The following is a 20285-nucleotide window of genomic DNA, read 5'->3' as shown; positions in this document are numbered from 1 at the left end:
TACCTCAAATATACTTAATAAATAATCTTTCCTTTCTCCAATGATTTGTGGTTCCTACTTTAATATATTTTTACTTTTATATTTCCTGGCTATTTGATTTTGCTGAGATCACAAATCAAATGTTATCTTCTCACATGATAATATCCATACCCGATAACATGCTTTTTCTTCCTCCAAATTTAATCTTAGTGTGTCTTACTGTAACATCAAAATTTTCTGAAGAATTTTAAGTGTTCTTGCTCTTATTTTTTAAGAGGAAGGCTTTTAGTAGAGAGTAGGGATCAATTCCATGCTAGGTTGCTCATATGTCCCCTGAAAGTAGCCCCACCCTAAGCTATATTGAGGCTGCGTCCTTTGAGATCCATTCCCAGGGATTGGCAAAACAACTGGCTGAAGTGTGGGGAAGAAAACAGTAGCATTTCTACCGATATTTTTATCTAATTCTTTGTAAGTTTCATCTATCTTTTATAATACATATAGTTTTTTTAATACTACATATAGTACTAGGACATCAATACATACACGGAATTTATAAATTTACATAATAATTAGAGATTTGTCTTTTTTTTTTAAGATCATATGGATAGGTGATCAAAAGGTTAAGAAGCACTGCTCACTGCATCCTTACTCCTCTCAACTATAAACTGTATTTTCTTGCACCAACCTACCCACGCCTCTTCCACACTGCCCTGTTCCTTCTACGGTAGGCCCTGGGACTACCGCTTCATAATCAGCAAACTCCCCTACATCGCCACAGATTCCTTCTCCCTCTTCGTCTTACCAGAAACCTGGTGTCTTCAAGTGGTGTCACTTGAAGAAATCACTTTATTTGCAGTCCTCTCAAGCAGTGATTTTTAATTCTCTTACATTCCTCCTATCTCAGGATTGGCAAGCATGACTGGTTTTCTCTTTGCATCTCATTGCCACTTATCGTATTCTCTCAATGTCTTCTAAACACGCTGCTCTAGGGCTCATGCTGCTCTCTTCCACCTGATATTGTTATGCTTGTTAATTGCCCACGGACCTCAGGGTCCTTCCTTGTTTTTCCATCCTCTTGAAAATTTTGCTGTTTACATGGACAATCAATACCTGAAGCAGAGACTGCTAGCTGCCTACCCACATCCTCCCTTCCTATCTTTTTTACTATAAGACTCCTACATTATTAGGGGGTTGTAATGTACCTAGCCAAAACATTACATTTCCCAGTATTTCTCAAAGCAAAATATGGTCATGTAACTAAGACTAATATCGTGTAACCAGAAATTGTTGGGAGAGACTTCTGGAAGTCACTTTAAAAGAAGGAATGACAGCAGGGGAAAGACCTTACTGATTCTTTCCCTTCTCTCCTCCCTGCTGCCTAGAATAGAAATGGGATGACTGAAACTCTAGGAGACATCGTGGACCACAAGGCAACCTTGGAAATGGTAATCATGTTCTGGTTTGTAGATGTGAAATTGGAAAGAGCTTGGGTCCCTGATGACTTCATGGAATTGGCACACTAGCACCGGGTACTGCCAACATCAGACTTTCTTTTAAATGAGAAAGTAAATCCTTACTTTACTCGGCCATTGTTATTTTAGATTTTCTGCAGTAAGAAAGCAAATTTAATTCTAATGCATACACAGCATCATGTCCTCCATTCTTATCGACCCTGATCTCCAATAATAGCGTGTGCTCTCCCTTACATGTCAGTCATACCAAAATTAAAGTACCATCTCAAACTGCTGTACCTCCAAAATCAGTATATCAAGCACCCACTCTAAACACAATTTCCTTTTCTTCCAACTTTAAACTATGCCTATTATCACAGGCTTTCAGTTTACTGGTGTCTCCCTACTTCTTCATTACAGTTAGTCTTTTCTCTTTTAACTTCCCTCTGCAACCAGCTTTCATTTTACAATATATTTTTCTAGAACTTTATTACCCTATCTCCTTGTACCCTTGAATTTTTTTATTACATCCCTCTGTTAAAAGCACACTCATATATAAACCCAACCATCCTCTTTCTCCATGCCTACACACAAGCAACAGAGACCATTGACAGATTAGTATCATTATAAATATCATAATTATCAACCTCACATGAGCTTAAATACTTGCCTTTCCAACCTCCCAAATGACTATTTCAAACATACTTCAATCTCTTTAAAACAGCAACCTCACGGGGCTGGCCCGGTGGCATAGTGATTAAGTTTGCCCATTCCGCTTCAGCGGCCCAGGATTTGCCAGTTCGAATCCTGGGCGCAGACCTACTCACCACTCATCAAGCCATGCTAAGGCAGCGTCCCACACAGAAGAGCTACAACTCTACAACTATAATACACAACTATGTACTGGGGCTTTGGGGAGAAAAAAGAAAAAAAGAGGAAGACTGGCAACAGATGTTAGCACAGGGCCAATCTTCCCAAAAAAAAAAAAGAAAAAAAGATACCTTCCCTACACCCACCGTCTCCTTCCCCAGCCACCGCCCCACTCCTCTGCTCTCCTTTAAAGAAAAAAAAAAAAGAGGGGCTGGCCTGGTGGTGCAAGCTGTTAAGTGCGCGCGCTCTGCTGCCCCGGCCCAGGGTTCGCCGGTTCGGATCCTGGGCGTGCACCGACACACCGCTTGGCAAGCCATGCTGTGGCGGTGTCCCATATAAAGTGGAGGAAGATGGGCATGGATGTTAGCCCAGGGCCAGTCTTCCTCAGCAAAAAAAAGAGGAAGGATTGGCAGATGTTAGCACAGGGCCGATCTTCCTCACAAAAAAACAAACAAAAAAAACCAATAACTTCACCCAAACACATACACTAATAATTTAACAGACACTAATTAATTATTCGCTATCTACATATACTATTCGCCAGTACGATAACATGATAATGTGATGAAATACAGTACCGACAGTTTCATTTCCCTAAGAGGTGTTTCTTCTCATTTTCTTATCCTAGTAGTGAATACTATATGAATCCTACCATCCATGGAGTGTGGCTGGCTACTTGGTGGATCAACTTTGGGGATAAATGGCTATCCAGCATAGGCAATAACCCAGGTAACGAAGAAATGAGGTTGATTCCTAGCTTCACAGTGGCTTTAACAGCAGCCATCTCAGGACTTAACCATTAAGCAAATATGCAGAAAATTAACTCAGCACTTTCTTCGTACCATGTGAAAGTGATTTCTTCCTAAATAAGAAGTATAATTCTCAGTTTCTAATTTGTTACTCTTAACTACTTCCGTTGCTTACAAAAAAAAAATGGAGCTTACCTCTATCTCCTTTGAAACAAAAATCAAATGATTCCCAATTCACTATCACCACAACCATTATCATCCTCCTTCATGACACAACTATAAACAAACATCAGCTTCTGGTCCTTTAAAAGTTAACCTTAACACAGATGGCTGACACTTGAAATATAGGATAAGAACAATATAATCCACTGGTTTTTGCCTACATGCATTTTTTTTCTTGTTTTACATGCACATTTAGTTTTCATAATTACAAGGACATTGTTACACAGTAACACTTTTAACTGAACAACTGGAAAGAATCATCTCAGAATTGCAAAGATTTAAGATAAAAATTGGCCTGGTTTTTACATTTTTGAATATCTTATGTGATTTACAATTCTTAATAAAATTAATAAAAGTGAAAAGACCTTAAATCTACTCATGAAAATTAATAAGTACACTAAAAGATCGTTTTGCGATAAGGGATAGAAAAAAGGATCACTTTCATATAGAACTCTGTTCAAGACAAGTAATTCATTGTAGCATCAGCAGTATGATGAAAAATTAATGTCTAACTTGGAAAATTACCCACTAAAACAGAATAACTGTGTAGCTAAAGTCATCTATAAGAAAATATATTTGATTTATTTCATCAAGGAAATGTTTATTTTTATGAATAAATATTATTTGAAGATGAGTAATGAAGCACATTTGCAAAAGGATTAAATATTTTCCAACCTAACTTAACTTAATGTGAGGCATTTAGGAGACAAACATTTACTAATCCTGAAGGTACATGTAATTCCAAGTTCCATAAAATCTAAACATTAATTCTAACACATTCTAACACATCCTTGCTTATACATGAGAAATATAAAAATAAGAAATGTATGATATAAATACACAAAAGATATATAAAAGCAATTGTGAAGAGTGATGCTTTAATAATAATAAATGTGGCACGCAAATAGAAATCATTATGATACACATTGATGTTTAAAAGCCAATTTTATTTCAATAAATGGAACTGAATATATTCCTCTATTTGTAAGTATATTATAAATACCTGCTATATGGTTAGTATTATCTTTTGTGAAGGGACTTATGAATCAAAGATTAAAAAGAGAGCATGAAGGAAATAAGGGTATTTACTTTACTCATTCCTTCATTAAACAAATATTTTTGAAGCTCCTGTCATAATACAGCAGCTTTAAGAAAAAGTTAGCTACTCCTGAATTCCTACTAAAAGATTGTGTGAGTACATAGCTAACCCTAAGTGGTGACCTGATTATCAAAATGAGACTGCAGATTCTAATTCTGACCACAAAGGAGTAACTAGATTTGCCATCCCACCGTACACAACAAAAAAACTAGAAAAAACATATGAAACAAGTTTTCAGACAATGGAAACAGACAGGGGAAGACCATGACAACCAGAGAAAGAAAACAAATGAGGAGAGACCAAGGAGCAGCTCAGCATTCTGCCTGGAGGCACATTCCAAACTGAGGAGGAGGGGAGTCCTAAAGCAGAGCAGTCCTCTAGCTGAGCTGAGAAAACAGACTGGAGTTCAGGGAAACTGAGGCAGCTGTCAGCTGAGGGGCAGAGTTCTGAAGAGGAGGGGGCTATGTAGGAAAAACTCCAGAAATCTGTATAGGGGTGACCTTGAGGCTCAGCCGAATACTACCAAGTGTATGTGCAGGGGAAAACTCGACAAGGCCATATAAAAAGAATGAGCAGAAGCTGTGAGCTGGACTGGCCCCAAAGCAAACACAGGCTGGGATGCATTCAAGTTCCAACCAAAGAGAGTGGAGAGTCCTAGATGCTTACCCAGGACATTCAGTAGAGATCCCAAAAGGGATGTGCTTTAATAGTAGGGTTAACCTGTCCCTAGAGCAAAGGCTACTTTAGACCTGCCCCCCAAAGCCAAAAACACACCAAATAAGGCACAAAGGATCAAACCAAACTGTAAATAACTTAACTGTTGGCCAGATCAAATCCCTTCAAAGTAAGACCATAAACTCCAGACATCTAGGAAGTTAAAATTCACTATATCCTGCAACCAATCAAAAATCACTAAAGATGGCAATAGGCAAAAAATGTGAAAAGCCCAATAAGATCAAACAAAGACAAAATAACGGAAATAGCAGACAATGACATTAAAATACTGGGAAACCATTACTAAGTATTTAATGAAAACCATGAATAAAATAAGGAAAGAAAGAGAACCTACGCAAAGCAACACAAACGGAACTTCTAGAGACGAAAAATATCTGAAGTGAAAAATTTACTGGATAGGACTAATAGTATTAGATACCATAAGAGAAAAAGTGAAATTCAGAGCACAGCAATAGAAACTAGTCAAAATAAAGCAGGGAGAAAAAGGATTGAAAAACCCAAATCAGAGTCTCAGTGAGGTGTGGGAAAACATCAAGTGTTCTAACGTATGTGTAACTGGATTCCCCCAAAAAAGGGAGGGAGGCATGGCAAAAAAGTCCTGAAAGAAAAAAATAAGTTGACAAATTAAAATTCTTTACCCAGCAAAAATATCTTTCAAAAATACAAACAAAATAAAAGTTTGTTTCACACAATTAGAAGCTGAAAGAATTCATTGGTGGCAAGCCTGCATAAGAAATGATTAAGCTCTTGAAGAGGAAAGAAAATGATACCAAATTTAAAACTCAGATCTACACAAAGGAATGAAGAGTGCTGAAAACGGTAATCGTGGGAAAATATTCAAAAATTTTATTTCCTCATTTTATAAATTTCTTTTAGAACAAAATGACAGTTAAAAAAATTAAAATGGGGGCTGGCCCAGTGGCCTAGGGGTTAAGTTTGCATGCTCTGCCTCAGCAGCCCAGGGTTTGGAGGTTCGGAACCCTGGGCGCGGACCTACCCACTACTAATCAAACCACGCTGTGGCAGGCATCCCACATACCAAAAGTAGAGGAAGACTGGCAAGGATGTTAGCCCAGGGCCAATCTTTCTCAGCAAAAAGAGGAGAACTGGCAACAGATGTTAGCTCAGGGCTAATCTTCCCTCTCTCTCTCTCTCTCTCTCTCTCTCTCTCTCTCTCTCTCTCACACACACACACACACAAAATAAAACCGTATTCCAGGGTTTATGGCATATGTATAAGTAAAATGTATGACAATCACAGCCAAAGGACGAGAGAGGGGAAAAGAAAGCAAAGCTCTTAGCATGGTGTGAAGTGGTGTATATGATAGCAGACTGTGATCAGTTATTGAAAATGCTAGAGCAACCACTAAAAAAAAAACAGTGAGGAATATCTAATAAGCTCACAGTAGGGGTACAATGGAAGCCAAAGTGCCTCCAAAGAGAAACAATAATTGAAGTTAAAAAACAACATCTAAAAACCAAAACACCTTGAGAAGCCACAGAAAAATAAATGACGAATTGAACAAAAGCAGGAACTTATCATGCATTGAAACCTCTTATATATTATCCTGTGCTGCTTACGAGTATTAAGCTTTTACTTTGAACAATCAAACATAATCGTCATAAAAAATGAACCTCTCCAAAGATACTTTAAACCTGCATGGGGACAGTTAAGGCCAAGTTACCTGACTCCACTGACCTGTCTCTTCAACCTTAGGGACAGGTTAAGAGACTAAAAATGAAATGATTTACTTTGCTCAGAAAAGCAGTAACTACTAAAATGAGTATTTTTGACAAATAAAATTCATGTTTGTATACGTTTGCAAAAATAAACATAAGATAAATGAATGGAATGCTAATGGATAAATAGGCATTTATTTATTAGTGTGTCTTTATTATTAACCTGCCATTACTTCAGTAAAGTATCCTGTGTCAGCCTATAATAAAAAAATGATGGGCCAGCCCAGTGGCGCAAGCGGTTAAGTGCGCGCTCCGCTGCGGCGGCCTGGGGTTCACCAGTTTGGATCCTGGGCGCGCACTGACGCATCGCTTGTCAAGCCACGCTGTGGCGGCGTCCCATATAAAGTGGAGGAAGATGAGCACAGATGCTAGCCCAGGGCCAGTCTTCCTCGGCAAAAAGAGGAGGATTGGCAGATGTTAGCTCAGGGCCGATCTTCCTCACCAAAAAAAAAGACAAGTACTTAGAAGGACTATGGGCTCCAATTAATCATGCAGATTCAGAAATCAGCAAAAAAGGGAAAAAAAATGCTTACCTTTATTGGCTTAAAGCTTGTCTGACTGGCTTTAAAAAATCCAATTTCTATGTGATTAACAAAAAATAACAGGCAACTGAATATTAATCCTAATATCCATGTGGCTTACCACCATCAATAAAAAAATCCATTATTATTTAGCCTTTATGTAAATGAAATTAAAATTTTACACCTATATGTCCTATAACATCTCAGAATTGAAATAACCATACATATTTACAACTTCCTGAACTGTATTTAATTTTCCTATGACCATATACACAAATAACTCTCAAAGAACATTCATACACTTCAAATGAAAGTCTATTAATTGTACAATGTCACCCCCTAGAGGAAACTTTAAAAACCAAACTTGACACTTTAAATGTTTAGTTAGTTAAGCAAATTTAAAAGGAAAGAATTGCTATAGGTTTAGCTTTACCTATAACCCCAAAACTGACAGAATCAACATATTTATCATATAATGTCCACATTTAGATGGGACTCAAATATTTTCTGACTTCATTAAAGAGAAAAGAAAAGAGAGACATATGGAGCTCAGAGACACGTTAATAACATTAAGCCTGGCCTCTATCTCTACCCTCCACTTATTAGGAATCTCCCAGATCACTGCATTGGCTTTCTGCCCCCCTTTCATTTTTCACCAACTTAACTAGTCCCTTTACCCTCACTCACCCTGTAACTGGTTTTCTAATTACTACCTATTATCAACAATTTTCCGTATAACCATTTCTCATCTGGCATCTGTCATTCAGGTCCTGGCTCTGTCACTTACTAACGGAAGGACCAGGATGATTGGGAGATTCAAATCAGACATTCTCAAGGAAAGCACTGTTACAAATGCCAGGAGCTACATGAACGTAAGTTGTCTGGCCCCTTTATTCAGTGACTACTATACGGCCACAGCTCCTTCTAGGGACCACTCTTGCCTTAAAATTCAGGTCAACTTAACAAACATTTTTTGAGCACCTATTCTCCACTGTGTAAATATCTCTAGTGCCCTAGCACTACCTGGCACAGTCAATGAATAAAGAGCACCCAGTAGGGTGCAAGCCTTCTTAAGTTTACAGTTTAGAAGACAGAACAGGCCAATGAAAAGCAATTAAGGTTAAACCATACAAGGCACAATGAGGACACAGAGAAGCAGCACCTTAAAACCAGGGGGGTTTAAGAGAAGGCCTCCCAGAAAAAGTGACATTCAAGCTAGTACCTTAAGGATAAAAATGGAGCGGAGGTATGGGGAAGGGAAAAGGTGTTGAGGCAGAGAGAATAGAATGTTGGAAGGCTTGGAGACAAGAGAAAGTGAGTAAAGGTTCCAGCAACAGAATGTTAATTCACTTTGATCAAAACTACAAACGATGATTCAGAGCTCAAATCATGAGATGTTACTAAAGGCATTTACATTTTTTCTGATAGACATATGAGCTACCACAGGTGGCTTTAAAAATTTGTTTTGCTTTTAATAAAGGTTTTGTTTTTTAATTTTTTTACGGTATGAAACACATCCACTTACAGAACATAAAACATAAAAAAAAGAAAAGCAAAAGAAGAAACAGGGGCTGGCCCAGTGGTGTAGTGGTTAAGTTCGTGTGCTCTGCTTCGGCGGCCCGGGGTTCGCAGGTTCAGATCCCAGGTGCGGACCTACACACTGCTCATCAAGCCATGCTGTGGAGGCATCCCACATATAAATAGAGGAAGATGAGCACAGATGTTAGCTCAGGGCCAATCTTCCTCAGCAAAAAGAGGAAGATTGGCAACAGATGTTAGCTCAGGGCTGCTCTTCCTTACCAAAAAAAAAACACCATCCATGTAACTAAAGCCACAATTTTTTTCTCCAAGTATACATATAAAAAAAGTTCAGATCATAGTATATACACAATTTTATATCTTGTATTTTCATATAAACTTTTCCCTGTTACAAAAGATGACATGTAATTTTTAAATTATTACATTACTTACCATCCAGTGGATATATCATCATTTTACTTAACCATTTCCACAATACTATATATTTAGGTTGTTTTGAGTTTGCCACAAATGTATACATAATCTTTCAGAGAATTCTGCATAAAGCTCTTAATATATTTGTGATTATTTCCTAAGCACAAGCTTTTCAAAACTGGAATTACTGAATTACAGATATTTTTACAATTCCATACATTTTGCTAAAATGCTTTCCAAAATTTTGTACCAATTCAGTCACGTCAATGAAGACTTCACCATATACACATTTACACTGAGTTATAATTTTACAGTAAAAAAATGATATGCCACTTTAACTTACATTTATTACTAATTAAGCTGAAATGTTAATAACTAGTATTCCTTCCTTCAGTAGTTGTACACATGTTCTTTGTCCATTTATCTATATGGATCTCAGTTTTTTTAAAATGGTTTGTATGAGTGTTTTATATATCAAGGATATTGGCCCTTCGTCTCTCATCTATTGGAAATATTTTTTCCTAACGCATTATTTTTTTAAATTAATTGTACTGTTTGCGTCACACAGAATTTCTAAATGTCTACCATCAATTCGATCATTCTTTTACTCTGTGTTTTTTTCACTAAGCATTTAAAGCAGATCTTTCTAGTGGCAATGGGGGTTACTTGCCTGAAGTAGAAACTAGGAAGCAATGTTAGCAGCTCAGGTGCATGGTGAGGGTACGATATCAGAGAAACTGAGGACGTTAAGTCCTCATTTTCAAACGTGCTGACTAGTCGATTGTGAGAGACATGAGGGAAGGAAGGAAAGATTAAGTTTGTAATTTCCAGCTAATAAATCGGAAAACCTGACGGATATGGAAGATGGTCTAGAAAACCTTACTACATCACCATGGGTTCAAGTGGGATTTCTTTAAATGGAAAAAAATGGATAAATATATAAAGGAACTTCGCCCAAAAAGCAAAACATTCTGCTTTATCAATGACTTCTTTTTTTAATCTAAAGAAAGAGATAAATAGGCTGCCTTTTAACTCAAGTCAGACACATGAAAAAAGAAGCAATCTTCTCAACGATATGTAGGAAACCAGCATCACATTGTTACCAAAAATCTGACAATGACAACACTTTAAAAAAAAGAAAAAGCTGAACCAATTTCACTTAGGAATGTTCCTGGGGGAAAAACACAAGAGAAAATAAAATAGATTAGGACATTAAGAGAAATACACAATAAAATATATAGACTTGACACCAAAAGCATGATACAAAAAAGGAAAAACTGGGGCCGGCCCGGTGGCACAGCAGTTAAGTGTGCGCACTCCGTTTTGGCGTCCTGGGGTTCGCAGGTTCAGATCCCGGGAGCGCACAGACGCACCACTCAGCAAGCCATGCTGTGGCGGCGTCCCATATAAAGCAGAGGAAGATGGGCACGGATGTTAGCACAGGGCCAATCTTCCTCAGCAAAAAGAGGAGGATTGGCATCGGGTGTTAGCTCAGGGCTCATCTTCCTCACAGAAAAAAAAAAAAAAGGAAAAACTGACAAATTGGGCACCAGCAAATTAACACTTTCTGTGAAACCCTGCTATGAAGACAAAAAGACAAGGTACAGACTGGGAGAAAATATTTGCAAAACACATATCTGACCAAGGACTATTAACTAGAATATATTACGAATTCTCAAAGCTCAGTAAAAAGAAAAAGAGGAGAGAGCAGAAACAGGAACAGACATTTCACTGAAGGTGATACACAGATAGTAAATAAGCCTAAGAATGGATGTTAACTTCAGCAGCCATCAGGGAAATAAAAATTAAAACCATGATGACATATCACCATGCCTATCAGAATGACAAAATAAAAAATAGCGACACACCAAATGCTGGAGAGGATGCAGAGAAACTTGATCATTCGTCACTCATATGTTGCTGATGGGAATGTAAAATGGTAGAGCCAGTCTGGAAAACAGTTTGCTGGTTTCTTATAAAACCAAACATGCAATTACCATATGTCCCAGCAATTGCACTCTTGGGCATTTATCCCAGAGAAATGCAAACTTACGTTCCCAGAGAAATGCAAACTTATGTTCACACAAAAAAAACCATACCTGAATGTTCACGTCAGCTTTATTCATAGTAGTCACAAACTGAAAAAACCTGTCTTAGTCCATTCGGGCTGCTATAACAAAACGCCACAAACAGGGTAGCTTATAAAGAACAGAAAGTTATTGCTCACAGTTCTAGAGGCTGGAAGTCAGTGCCAACACGGCCAAGTGAGGGCTCTCTTCCGGGCTGCAGACTTCTCTGCTGTATCCTCACATGGTGGAAGGGGCTAGGGAGCTCTGTGGGATCTCCTTCATAAAGCACTAATCCCATTCATGAAGGTTCCACCCCCATGACCTGAACACCTCTCAAAGGCCTCACCTACTACCATCGCCTTTGGGGGTTAGGATTTCAACATGAATTTGAGGGAGAGACACACATTCAGACCAGAGCACAACCCTAATGTCCTTCATGGTTGAAGTGTTAAACTGTGATATACATACCACGGAATAGGAATGAGCATTAAAAAAGAAACAAACTATTGATACATGCAACAACTTAGATGGTCTCCAGGTAATTGTGCTGAGTGAAAAAAGTCAGTTCTAATAGGTTACATAACGTATGACTTCATTTTTTTGGTGAGGAAGACCGGCCCTGAGCTAACATCTGCCAATCCTCCTCTTTTTGCTGAGGAAGACAGGACTTGGGCTAACCTCCGTGCCCACCTTCCTCCACTTTATATGGGACGCTGCCACAGCATGGTGTGATGAGCAGTGCGTCAGTGTGTGCCCGGGATCTGAACCTGGGCCGCCAGCAGCGGAGCGCGCGCACCTAACTGCTACCCCATGGGGCCGGCCCTGATTTCATTTTTATAAGTTTTTTTTTTTTTTTTTTTTTTTTGCTGAGGAAGATTAGCCCTGAGCTAATGTCTATTGTCAATCTTTCTCTTTTTCTGCTTAAGGAAGATTAGCCCTGAGCTAACATCTGTGCCAATCTTCCTCTATTTTTTTTTTAATATGTAGGTTGTTGTCACAGCATGGCTGACAAGTGGTGTAGGTTGGCGCCCGGGATGCGAACCAGCGAACCTGGGCCGCCAAAGTGGAGCACACCAAACTCAACCACTACACTACGGGTCCAGCCCCACTTATATAACATTTTTAACATGATAAAATTTTAGAAACGGAGAACAGGTTAGCGGCTGCCAGGGGACAGCAGGTAGGGTGGAAGGGGAGGTAGGGGTGGCTTAACAGGGTAACATGAGCGATTTTTAGGAAACCGTTCTACCTTCACTATCTAATGGATACAGGAACCTACACCTAATAAAACTACTTAGAACTAAATATGCACACACACAAATGAATACATGTAAAACTGGGGAAGTCTAGAATAAGATTGGTGGATTGTATCAATGTCAATATTCTGGTTGTGATACTCTAACTACAGTTTGCAAGATATTACCACTGGGGCACACTGGGCAAAGGGCGCACAGGATCTCTCTGTATTATTTCTTACAACTGCATGTGGATCTACAATTATCTCAAAATAAAAAAAGTTTAGTTAAAAAAAAAAAAGCTAAAAAGCTAATGGGATTCTTCCCAGGACTGGAGAGATGTTTCAAATATGAGTAAATTTAATAATTTGTTATCACTTACTACATGAGAAAGTTCAAAGTAAACAATAAGCATATTAGCACTGGCATAAACAGTGCAAAAAGTAATGTGATACACAGTATTTCAACACTCATTCCTGATTTTAAAAGAAAACAAAAGACCAAACAACTTAGCAATAGAGGACTATTAAGGTAACAACTTAAAAAATGATAAAACACTAGAGAATTCCCATTAAGGCCAGAGATAAATCATTTTTGGAAATCATGAAATACTGGAACAGAGAAGCCCCAATGGGCACATCCTATCTACCACTTAATCTAAAATCTGTTATAAACATAGTAAAGTAACAAGTTTTAAGTCACAGAGTGTTGGAATTCTTTTCATTACATTTCCTTAATGCAGTGAGAGCATGTTAGAAAGCTATAAATTAGTGTCTAGTTCATTTATTCAATCAACAGACAAAATTTACAAACATCCACAATGTCTTGGGTACTGTATAAGGAGTCAGAAATTCCAAGATCATCACTGTAAAACCGTACCTCTTGCTCTCTCAGAGCTTCCATTCTGGTGGAATAGTAATAGAGAGATGGCACTCATTTAATACTTGTGAATACCAACTACGTGCCAGGTGGTGAAAGAAAACGAGGCATCAATTGATGTCTTCCAGGAGCATCCACAAGATTTAAAGGTAAATAGGTGTTATGACATGGTGTCATCAAGACGAAGGGCACAGTGGAGCAACTTCCAGACCATCCTTATGAAAAGCACCCTGCTAAAAGTAAAATCTGTACTGAGTCAGTAAGAGTAAGTTAGTCGAGTTAAGAGAAAGTCAGAGGGGATTCCAGGCAGAGAGCAACATAAATAAACCCTCAGAAGTAAAAGAGAATATGGAGTTTTTACGAACTGGCAAGTAGTTTAGCAAAATAATCTCGAATTTTTTTCTCACAAAAAATTCTTCCTAGGGCCGGCCCAGTGGCATTGTGGTTAAGTTTGTGCGCTCCGCTTTGGCGACCTGGGGTCCGTGGGTTAGGATCCCAGGTGTGGACCTACACACCGCTCATCAAGCCACGCTGTGGTGGTGTCCCACATACAAAATAGAGAAAGATGGACACAGATGTGAGCTCAGGGACGATCTTCCTCACCAAAAAAAAAAACTTCTTCCTTGCTCTAGGAATCTAGAATATTTTTGTATCCTCTAAGATTACAGAAATGTATCCCTTCACACATTTTTAAGTTGACATCTATTCGTTTTCATCAGAAGTTTAAATAGATAAAAAAAATGTAATTTCTGTACTACATCAAATACTGACATCTAAAAATTATATCACTCTTCAAATGTAAATATCATAGCAATTTAGTATCTATCATAATCTATTTTAAAACACCAAAAGCTCTTTTTTAAGTGTCAGAAATTTGACACAGCTGTTTTTCTTTTCATTCGTATTTCCATTTACTTATCCTATAGAATTTATTATAAAGAAATATATTTGTATGCTCAAAACTCCTAACTTGATTATCCTACCATACCTCTCTGCAACAAAAAGTGTATAAAAATTGAAATTTAAATTTTTACAAAATATTCAGTGAGATAAGGTGCTAAGCATTAAAATTCTTGTTTTAGAATTTTTACAATTATTGTAATGAACACTTGATCCAAACATAAATATTATATATTTTAATAATCTTTTCATATAAAAAGTAAAATTTATTGGAAATGCATTTATAATGAATTAAATCACATATCTATGAATCAATATAATTTATTGTCATAATAAACCAGAGCAGAATATTGGTTCCATTCCTACTTTCATTTTTATGACTTTAACAAGGGAGAAAATTCATTCACATAAAGCAAAAGATGAGAATGGAAGTTTTTTCACAGCAAAATCGTTGAATCCTTTAAATTCCTTCTGGGGTATAGTCTAAAAACCACATAATCGTCAATTACCCAATAGTATTTTTAATAATCTCTCTTAGCTGACATTTCAATTAGGTCTGCCTCAAAATTTGTTTTAAAACTAGAAAAGGATTTGTCACCCCATCTTAGAGTATTCATTTTCTCAATTCCTGTGAAGTATACAAAAAAGATCTTACAAAGATTCATCATTTTCTTTCATTCAGAGGGTTCTTATTTATGCTAAGACATTGAGATGGGATTGGGAAAACTGAAATACTATTCATTTCAACACACTCTGGAAAAAAAAAAAAATCAAATGTTTGTATCTTATCACTTGTTTTAAATGTATTTCTGAAAAAACAAAACACCTCAGAGCTGGAGATTTACCTCATTTAAATTAAGGAGAATATCTACCATATTACATAAATGGCAAAACCAGTTGTTAATGCCAAACCAATCAGCCAATGGAGGCTTACTTTTTCAGAAAAATATGACAATTTTCCAATTCGAATAAATATGTTAACTCATATCCCCACATGCCCCATCTCATTTCTGAGTTCTAAGTCTAAAATTTCGATAAGCCACAGACCCTTATATGAGCTTGTCGCTTGGAGGAAACAAGGCAGTGCCCTCTTCAGCACTTCTCTTTTGCTCTTATCTCAGGACAGATATTCTTTAATAATGAACAGATAATGAAAACGTAAGGTCATTTCAGGATAACTCTTACCCCATTCTGGGAATTCAGAACACCGCAACACGGGCCAGTTTTCAATATGAGGCATTACCCCTAACAAATATATGTGTAAGTGTAAGAGACTCTGCAAGACGAAGAATTTTCCATTATGGTCCTTCCAAGTCCTTGTCCCCACAGCTAATCCTCCCCACACCCTTGTGCACATGAGCTTGGCCCGAAAGCCAAAGGGACCTTGTCCCTCCGCACCCTTCTGGATAAAATCCAAATAATCAAACAATGCTGCTAATATCTAAGCACAATTCTCCCCTGTTCTGAGATTCATTCTTGACCAATTATTTCTGAAAGGAGACAAAAACCAAGTGACTCTCGCATCCCCCTTATGAAAACGTTCCACCCTCTTTCCCCAAATTAGAATGTTCCTTTGACATCCTTTCTCATGCCCAGCATTTTCGAATAAAGGCTTATTCTTTGCTCTGATTGATCTTCTTCCATTTAAGACAGGGAAAGACAGGAAGCTCTACCTAATACCTTAATTAATGGAAGCTTCACTAACACCAGTAATTTGAATTGTCCCTTTTTTCAGGACACCCTGGAGGTTTCTCCACCTTCTTCCCCAGGGCAATGCACCATAAAAATACTCATGATGCCTAAGAGTATGCCTTTCTTCCTTAAAGTAGGAGAAGGGCAACTGTGAACAGGATTTGGGAAAAGAGAAGCAGCATACTATTTTGTTACCCAGACCAAAAGAGCTTTGTTAGGAAAGAAAACATATGGAAGTTGAGAATTGGGAAACTGAGTCCTGTAGAACTACTTGCATACTGAAGTTTGAAGAGCACTGGTTTAGTATGTCTAGAGAACAAATTACAAGGAAAGAAATCACCATGAGCAGTCTTCTGTTAAACAGCAGAATCAGACCCACAAATAGAGTAGCTACAGGAATAATCAGACAGCAAATATAAATGTAAATAAATATTTTTAAAGCATTTAAAGAAATGAATGTCTAAAAAACATAGTAACAAAAGACTATAAGAAATGGCTAGGCCAATGTGAAAACAAACAAACAAAAAAAGAGAACACCTAGAAACAAAAAATGGAAGTAGAAACTCAATAAATGGGTTATACAATAGGATATATGGAGGTGAAGACAGACCTAAAGAAATGACACAGAATGCAGCACAGAGAGACAAAGGGATGAACACTATGAAAGCATTAAGACACAAAGAGGCTAAAGGAGAAAAATGTAATACATGTCTAATAAAACTTTCAAGAGAAAATAGATAACAGAGGAGAAGCAATACTTGAACAGATAACAGTAGAGAATTTTCCAGAGTTGATGAAAGACACCCATCTACAAATTAAGAAAGGCAAAGTCCCAAACAAGCTACACAAAAAGAAATCAAGGCCTTGAAAATCAGAATGTAAATCATAAGGAAGAGATGGATCAATTGGCTATATTTTAAAATTAAGAACGTTTGAACATCAAAAGACTTCATCAATAGAGTGAAAAATCAAACCACGAACTTGGGGAAGACATTTGCAATTCATACAACAAAGGATTAGTATCTAGATTAAGAAAAGACAAACAGTGAAATAGAAAAATGGTCAAAAGCAATAAATAGGTATTTCAAAAAGGAAGCACAAAATAGTTAATTAACATATGAAAAGATGCTCAACCTTATTAAGACTGAGAGAATTGCAAATTTCACTCCAATGAGACACAATTTCACGCCTACCAGATTAGCAAAAATTTAAAAGTCTAATAACATCGAACATGGTGGGTACATTAGTGTTCATTTTATTATTCTTTAAACTCTATACACATTATATACGTGCTTTAATATGCATATGTTTCATAACAAAAATACTTAAGTGCCACCTGGACTTAGCAAATAAAAATGTTTGTTCATGACCCTGCAGAGAGCATTTCAGTGAACTAATGGGCATGAAAACCAGACTGCAATGGGCTGAAAAGGTTCTAGGAGGTAAGGCTGTAAAGACAACTACAGACAACAGTTTCGAGTATATCTATGAGGCTGGGCAGACAGGACTGCCACTTTGGGGGAACGTCCCAGTAAGAGCTTCTTTTATTTTTTTATTTTTTAAATAAAGAAAACTGGGGCAAGTTTAGAAAGAAACAGCAAACGGGAGAGGATAATGACACAGGAAATAAAGGGTCCCTGGGTGGTCACAAAAGTACATCAAAAGAGCCCATGAATAGGGATTAGTTTTAGACAGGACCAAGGGTTCCTATTTCACTGTTATAAGAGATTACCTCTTTATCGTTATCACATCATTTTTCTCCTTGCTCTGTCCACTCCAGCTACAATGGCATCCTTGATCCTCCTTCCAGCAGGCCTCTGCCTCAGGACTTCTGTACTTGTTATTCCCTCTACGGAGAAAACTCTTTCCCAGATGATGTAAATCCTGCCTCTCACTCCCTTCAAGTCTCCGCTCAGATGAGAACTCAGTGAAATGTTCCCTGACCACTTTGAAAGAGAAATCTGCTCCGCACTCCCCACCACCACTACTTCGGGTACTCCCTATTCTCTTTCTCTGCTTTATTTTTCTCCACAACCTTCTAGTATTGTACATAATATACTCATTTTATTGTGTAGTCTCCCCACCCCATTGTGTATAAGCTCCATGAACGCAGGAACTGTAGCCATGGTGCTAAAGAGTGCTTGATACAACTAAAAGCTCAATAAATAACGCTGAATGAATGATTAATGGTCCCCGCTTGAGGAACATGAAGAACAAGTATAACGGAAACAATGCTGTCAGATTTGAACAAAATGAGGTATAGCCTGGAGAGTAATCAGCTTATTGCCTACAGAAGAGGTGACATTTGAGTTAGATCTTGAATCATGAGCAGTTTGCCAAGTGGAGGAAAAAAAGATAGACATTCCAAGAAAGTGAAGAACACGGAGGTTTGAAAGGGCCTGGAACATTTGAGAAATGAAAATGGGGTACTCTTGGAGCATGGCAGGCATGACAGCGGACCCAACTGTAGCTAACTGTGTAACATTCACAACAGAGGACACGGTATAGTGAGCTTAACTCTAAAAATCCTTTTCAGATGATTTACCCTTGCTCGGTTGTTTTATCTTCAGTAAAGTTAAGGTAGGGAATGTAAAATAAAGTTTACACAAAACTACTGGAACTACTCTCTTCTCTGCAAAAAAAAAAGTTTTGACAATCTACGTTTTCCATCAACTGTAGAGTGTATGTATCACAAGCAATCAAGTGACAGAACGACTACCAAGCGTCTCAACCCCAGGTATGATTTAAGTCAAGACTGAAAATGCTCATCGGTGGGAGAGAGCAGTTTGGAAGCAGAAGGGGGGACGGTCAAATTCAAGCGCTTGTTTTGCAGCAGACACTCTGCATTTAACCATTTCTGAGCTTCTGAACTGGCCTGCATTTGTCATAACTAACCCGCACTTCTCACTATGTTGCCCATTAGTCTGTCTTCCTTGTGTCCACATCACTACCGTCTTTGGGACACTCGCCTTCGTTTTAGCTCCAACTCCATTACTCAACTACCCAGGTTATTTTCAGGATGCCCTGGTGGAGACGGGAGGCTGTGTTGTGTGTCCACACAGAGAGAAAACCTCAGGGCAGTGTGTTCCCGAGTTCACGAGCCCGTGGAGTCAGTTTAGGAACATGGAAGCACGAGACGGGAGGAGCCGTGGTGCTTTTGGGGTTCTGCCTTTCCGGGGCCTACGAAGGGGCGGAGAGGGTCGGGGTGCCGGGAGGGCGGGGCCCACGGAGTTCCCAGGGTAGGCCAGAGGTCAAAGCTCAATCTAAAGCCAGGGGGCGGGGCCTGCCCCAAGAGCCGAGGGGCGGCGGGCGGGCCCCGGAGGCATGAGGGGCGCGGCGCCTCGGAAAGACTCACAGTAATAGGCCACCACGGGGTCCCGCTTGTCATGCTCCTGAGCCGTCCGCAGATGATGCTGTATGCTCTTAAACTGCGGCGGCAGCGGCGGCAGCACAGCCAGCGCGGCCATCTCTACTCCAGGAATCACCACTTCCTACTCGCGCGCCGCCGACACTTCCGCTTCCGCCCGGAGGTCACGCGCGCGAGCGCGCACAGGAAGTCCCGCCCACCCTCCCGTTGCTAGGCGACAGCACGTCAACTACGGACTCCCAGCAGGAACAACCTCAGTGGGCTTGGCTCGTGCTAGTTCAAGGCTGAGAGGTTCAGCGGTTAGGACGCCAGCGCTCTCTGCTGGTAGCAGGGAAAAGAGTTTTTGTTTTGTTTTGCATTTTGTTTGGTTGATTTTCCCTCGCTTTTTGTGGCAAGAAGAAGGATAGAAAGGGAAAAACAAGAAGTAAATGTTTGTTGATTGGGAGAAAGAGTAAAAGCGTGAATTGCTTCTGGCATCATTCAGGAATTATCGCTTGCATTTCCTCAGATGATGTTTACAGCGTCCATAGCTTTTCTGATCTTAGAAACTTTAAATTCAATTCTTGCGTAAGATGACGGAGGATGTAAGTTTTTAAATTAAATTTTTGTATATTGACACCTTGGATAAAAAAACCAGTTTTTTCAACTTAAACACTAAACACAGACAGCTTAAAGAAAATTGAACTTTTGTTCTGAACCGGATAGTGTATATGTTAGTGAATGAATAATCTGTGGATCGTTTATTTCTGGGGAGTGATGAACAATTTGCAAAGTATTTTGACATTATCTTGTCAATGCAGGGAAGGCGTTCCCGTGTACTTCTT

The 20285-nt window shown here is 38.7% G+C and overlaps 1 protein-coding gene across 2 annotated transcripts in view; it reads right to left on the bottom strand.

Annotated features, from left to right (window-relative positions):
* The window catches only part of VTA1 (vesicle trafficking 1), a 63140-nt gene extending 43552 nt beyond the window's left edge, over nt 1–19588 (bottom strand). For both annotated transcript variants that reach the window (XM_058534176.1, XM_058534178.1), the window contains exon 1: nt 19450–19588. In XM_058534176.1, the coding sequence (XP_058390159.1) occupies nt 19450–19561 (112 nt within the window). In that variant the 5' untranslated portion in view covers nt 19562–19588. The remainder of the gene's footprint in view (nt 1–19449) is intronic.
* Between the last annotated feature and the right edge of the window lie 697 nt (nt 19589–20285).

The sequence above is a fragment of the Diceros bicornis genome, chromosome 39 (assembly GCF_020826845.1).
Source record: "Diceros bicornis minor isolate mBicDic1 chromosome 39, mDicBic1.mat.cur, whole genome shotgun sequence".
Lineage (NCBI taxonomy): Eukaryota > Metazoa > Chordata > Mammalia > Perissodactyla > Rhinocerotidae > Diceros > Diceros bicornis.
This window is presented reverse-complemented; position numbering and strand designations above follow the sequence as displayed.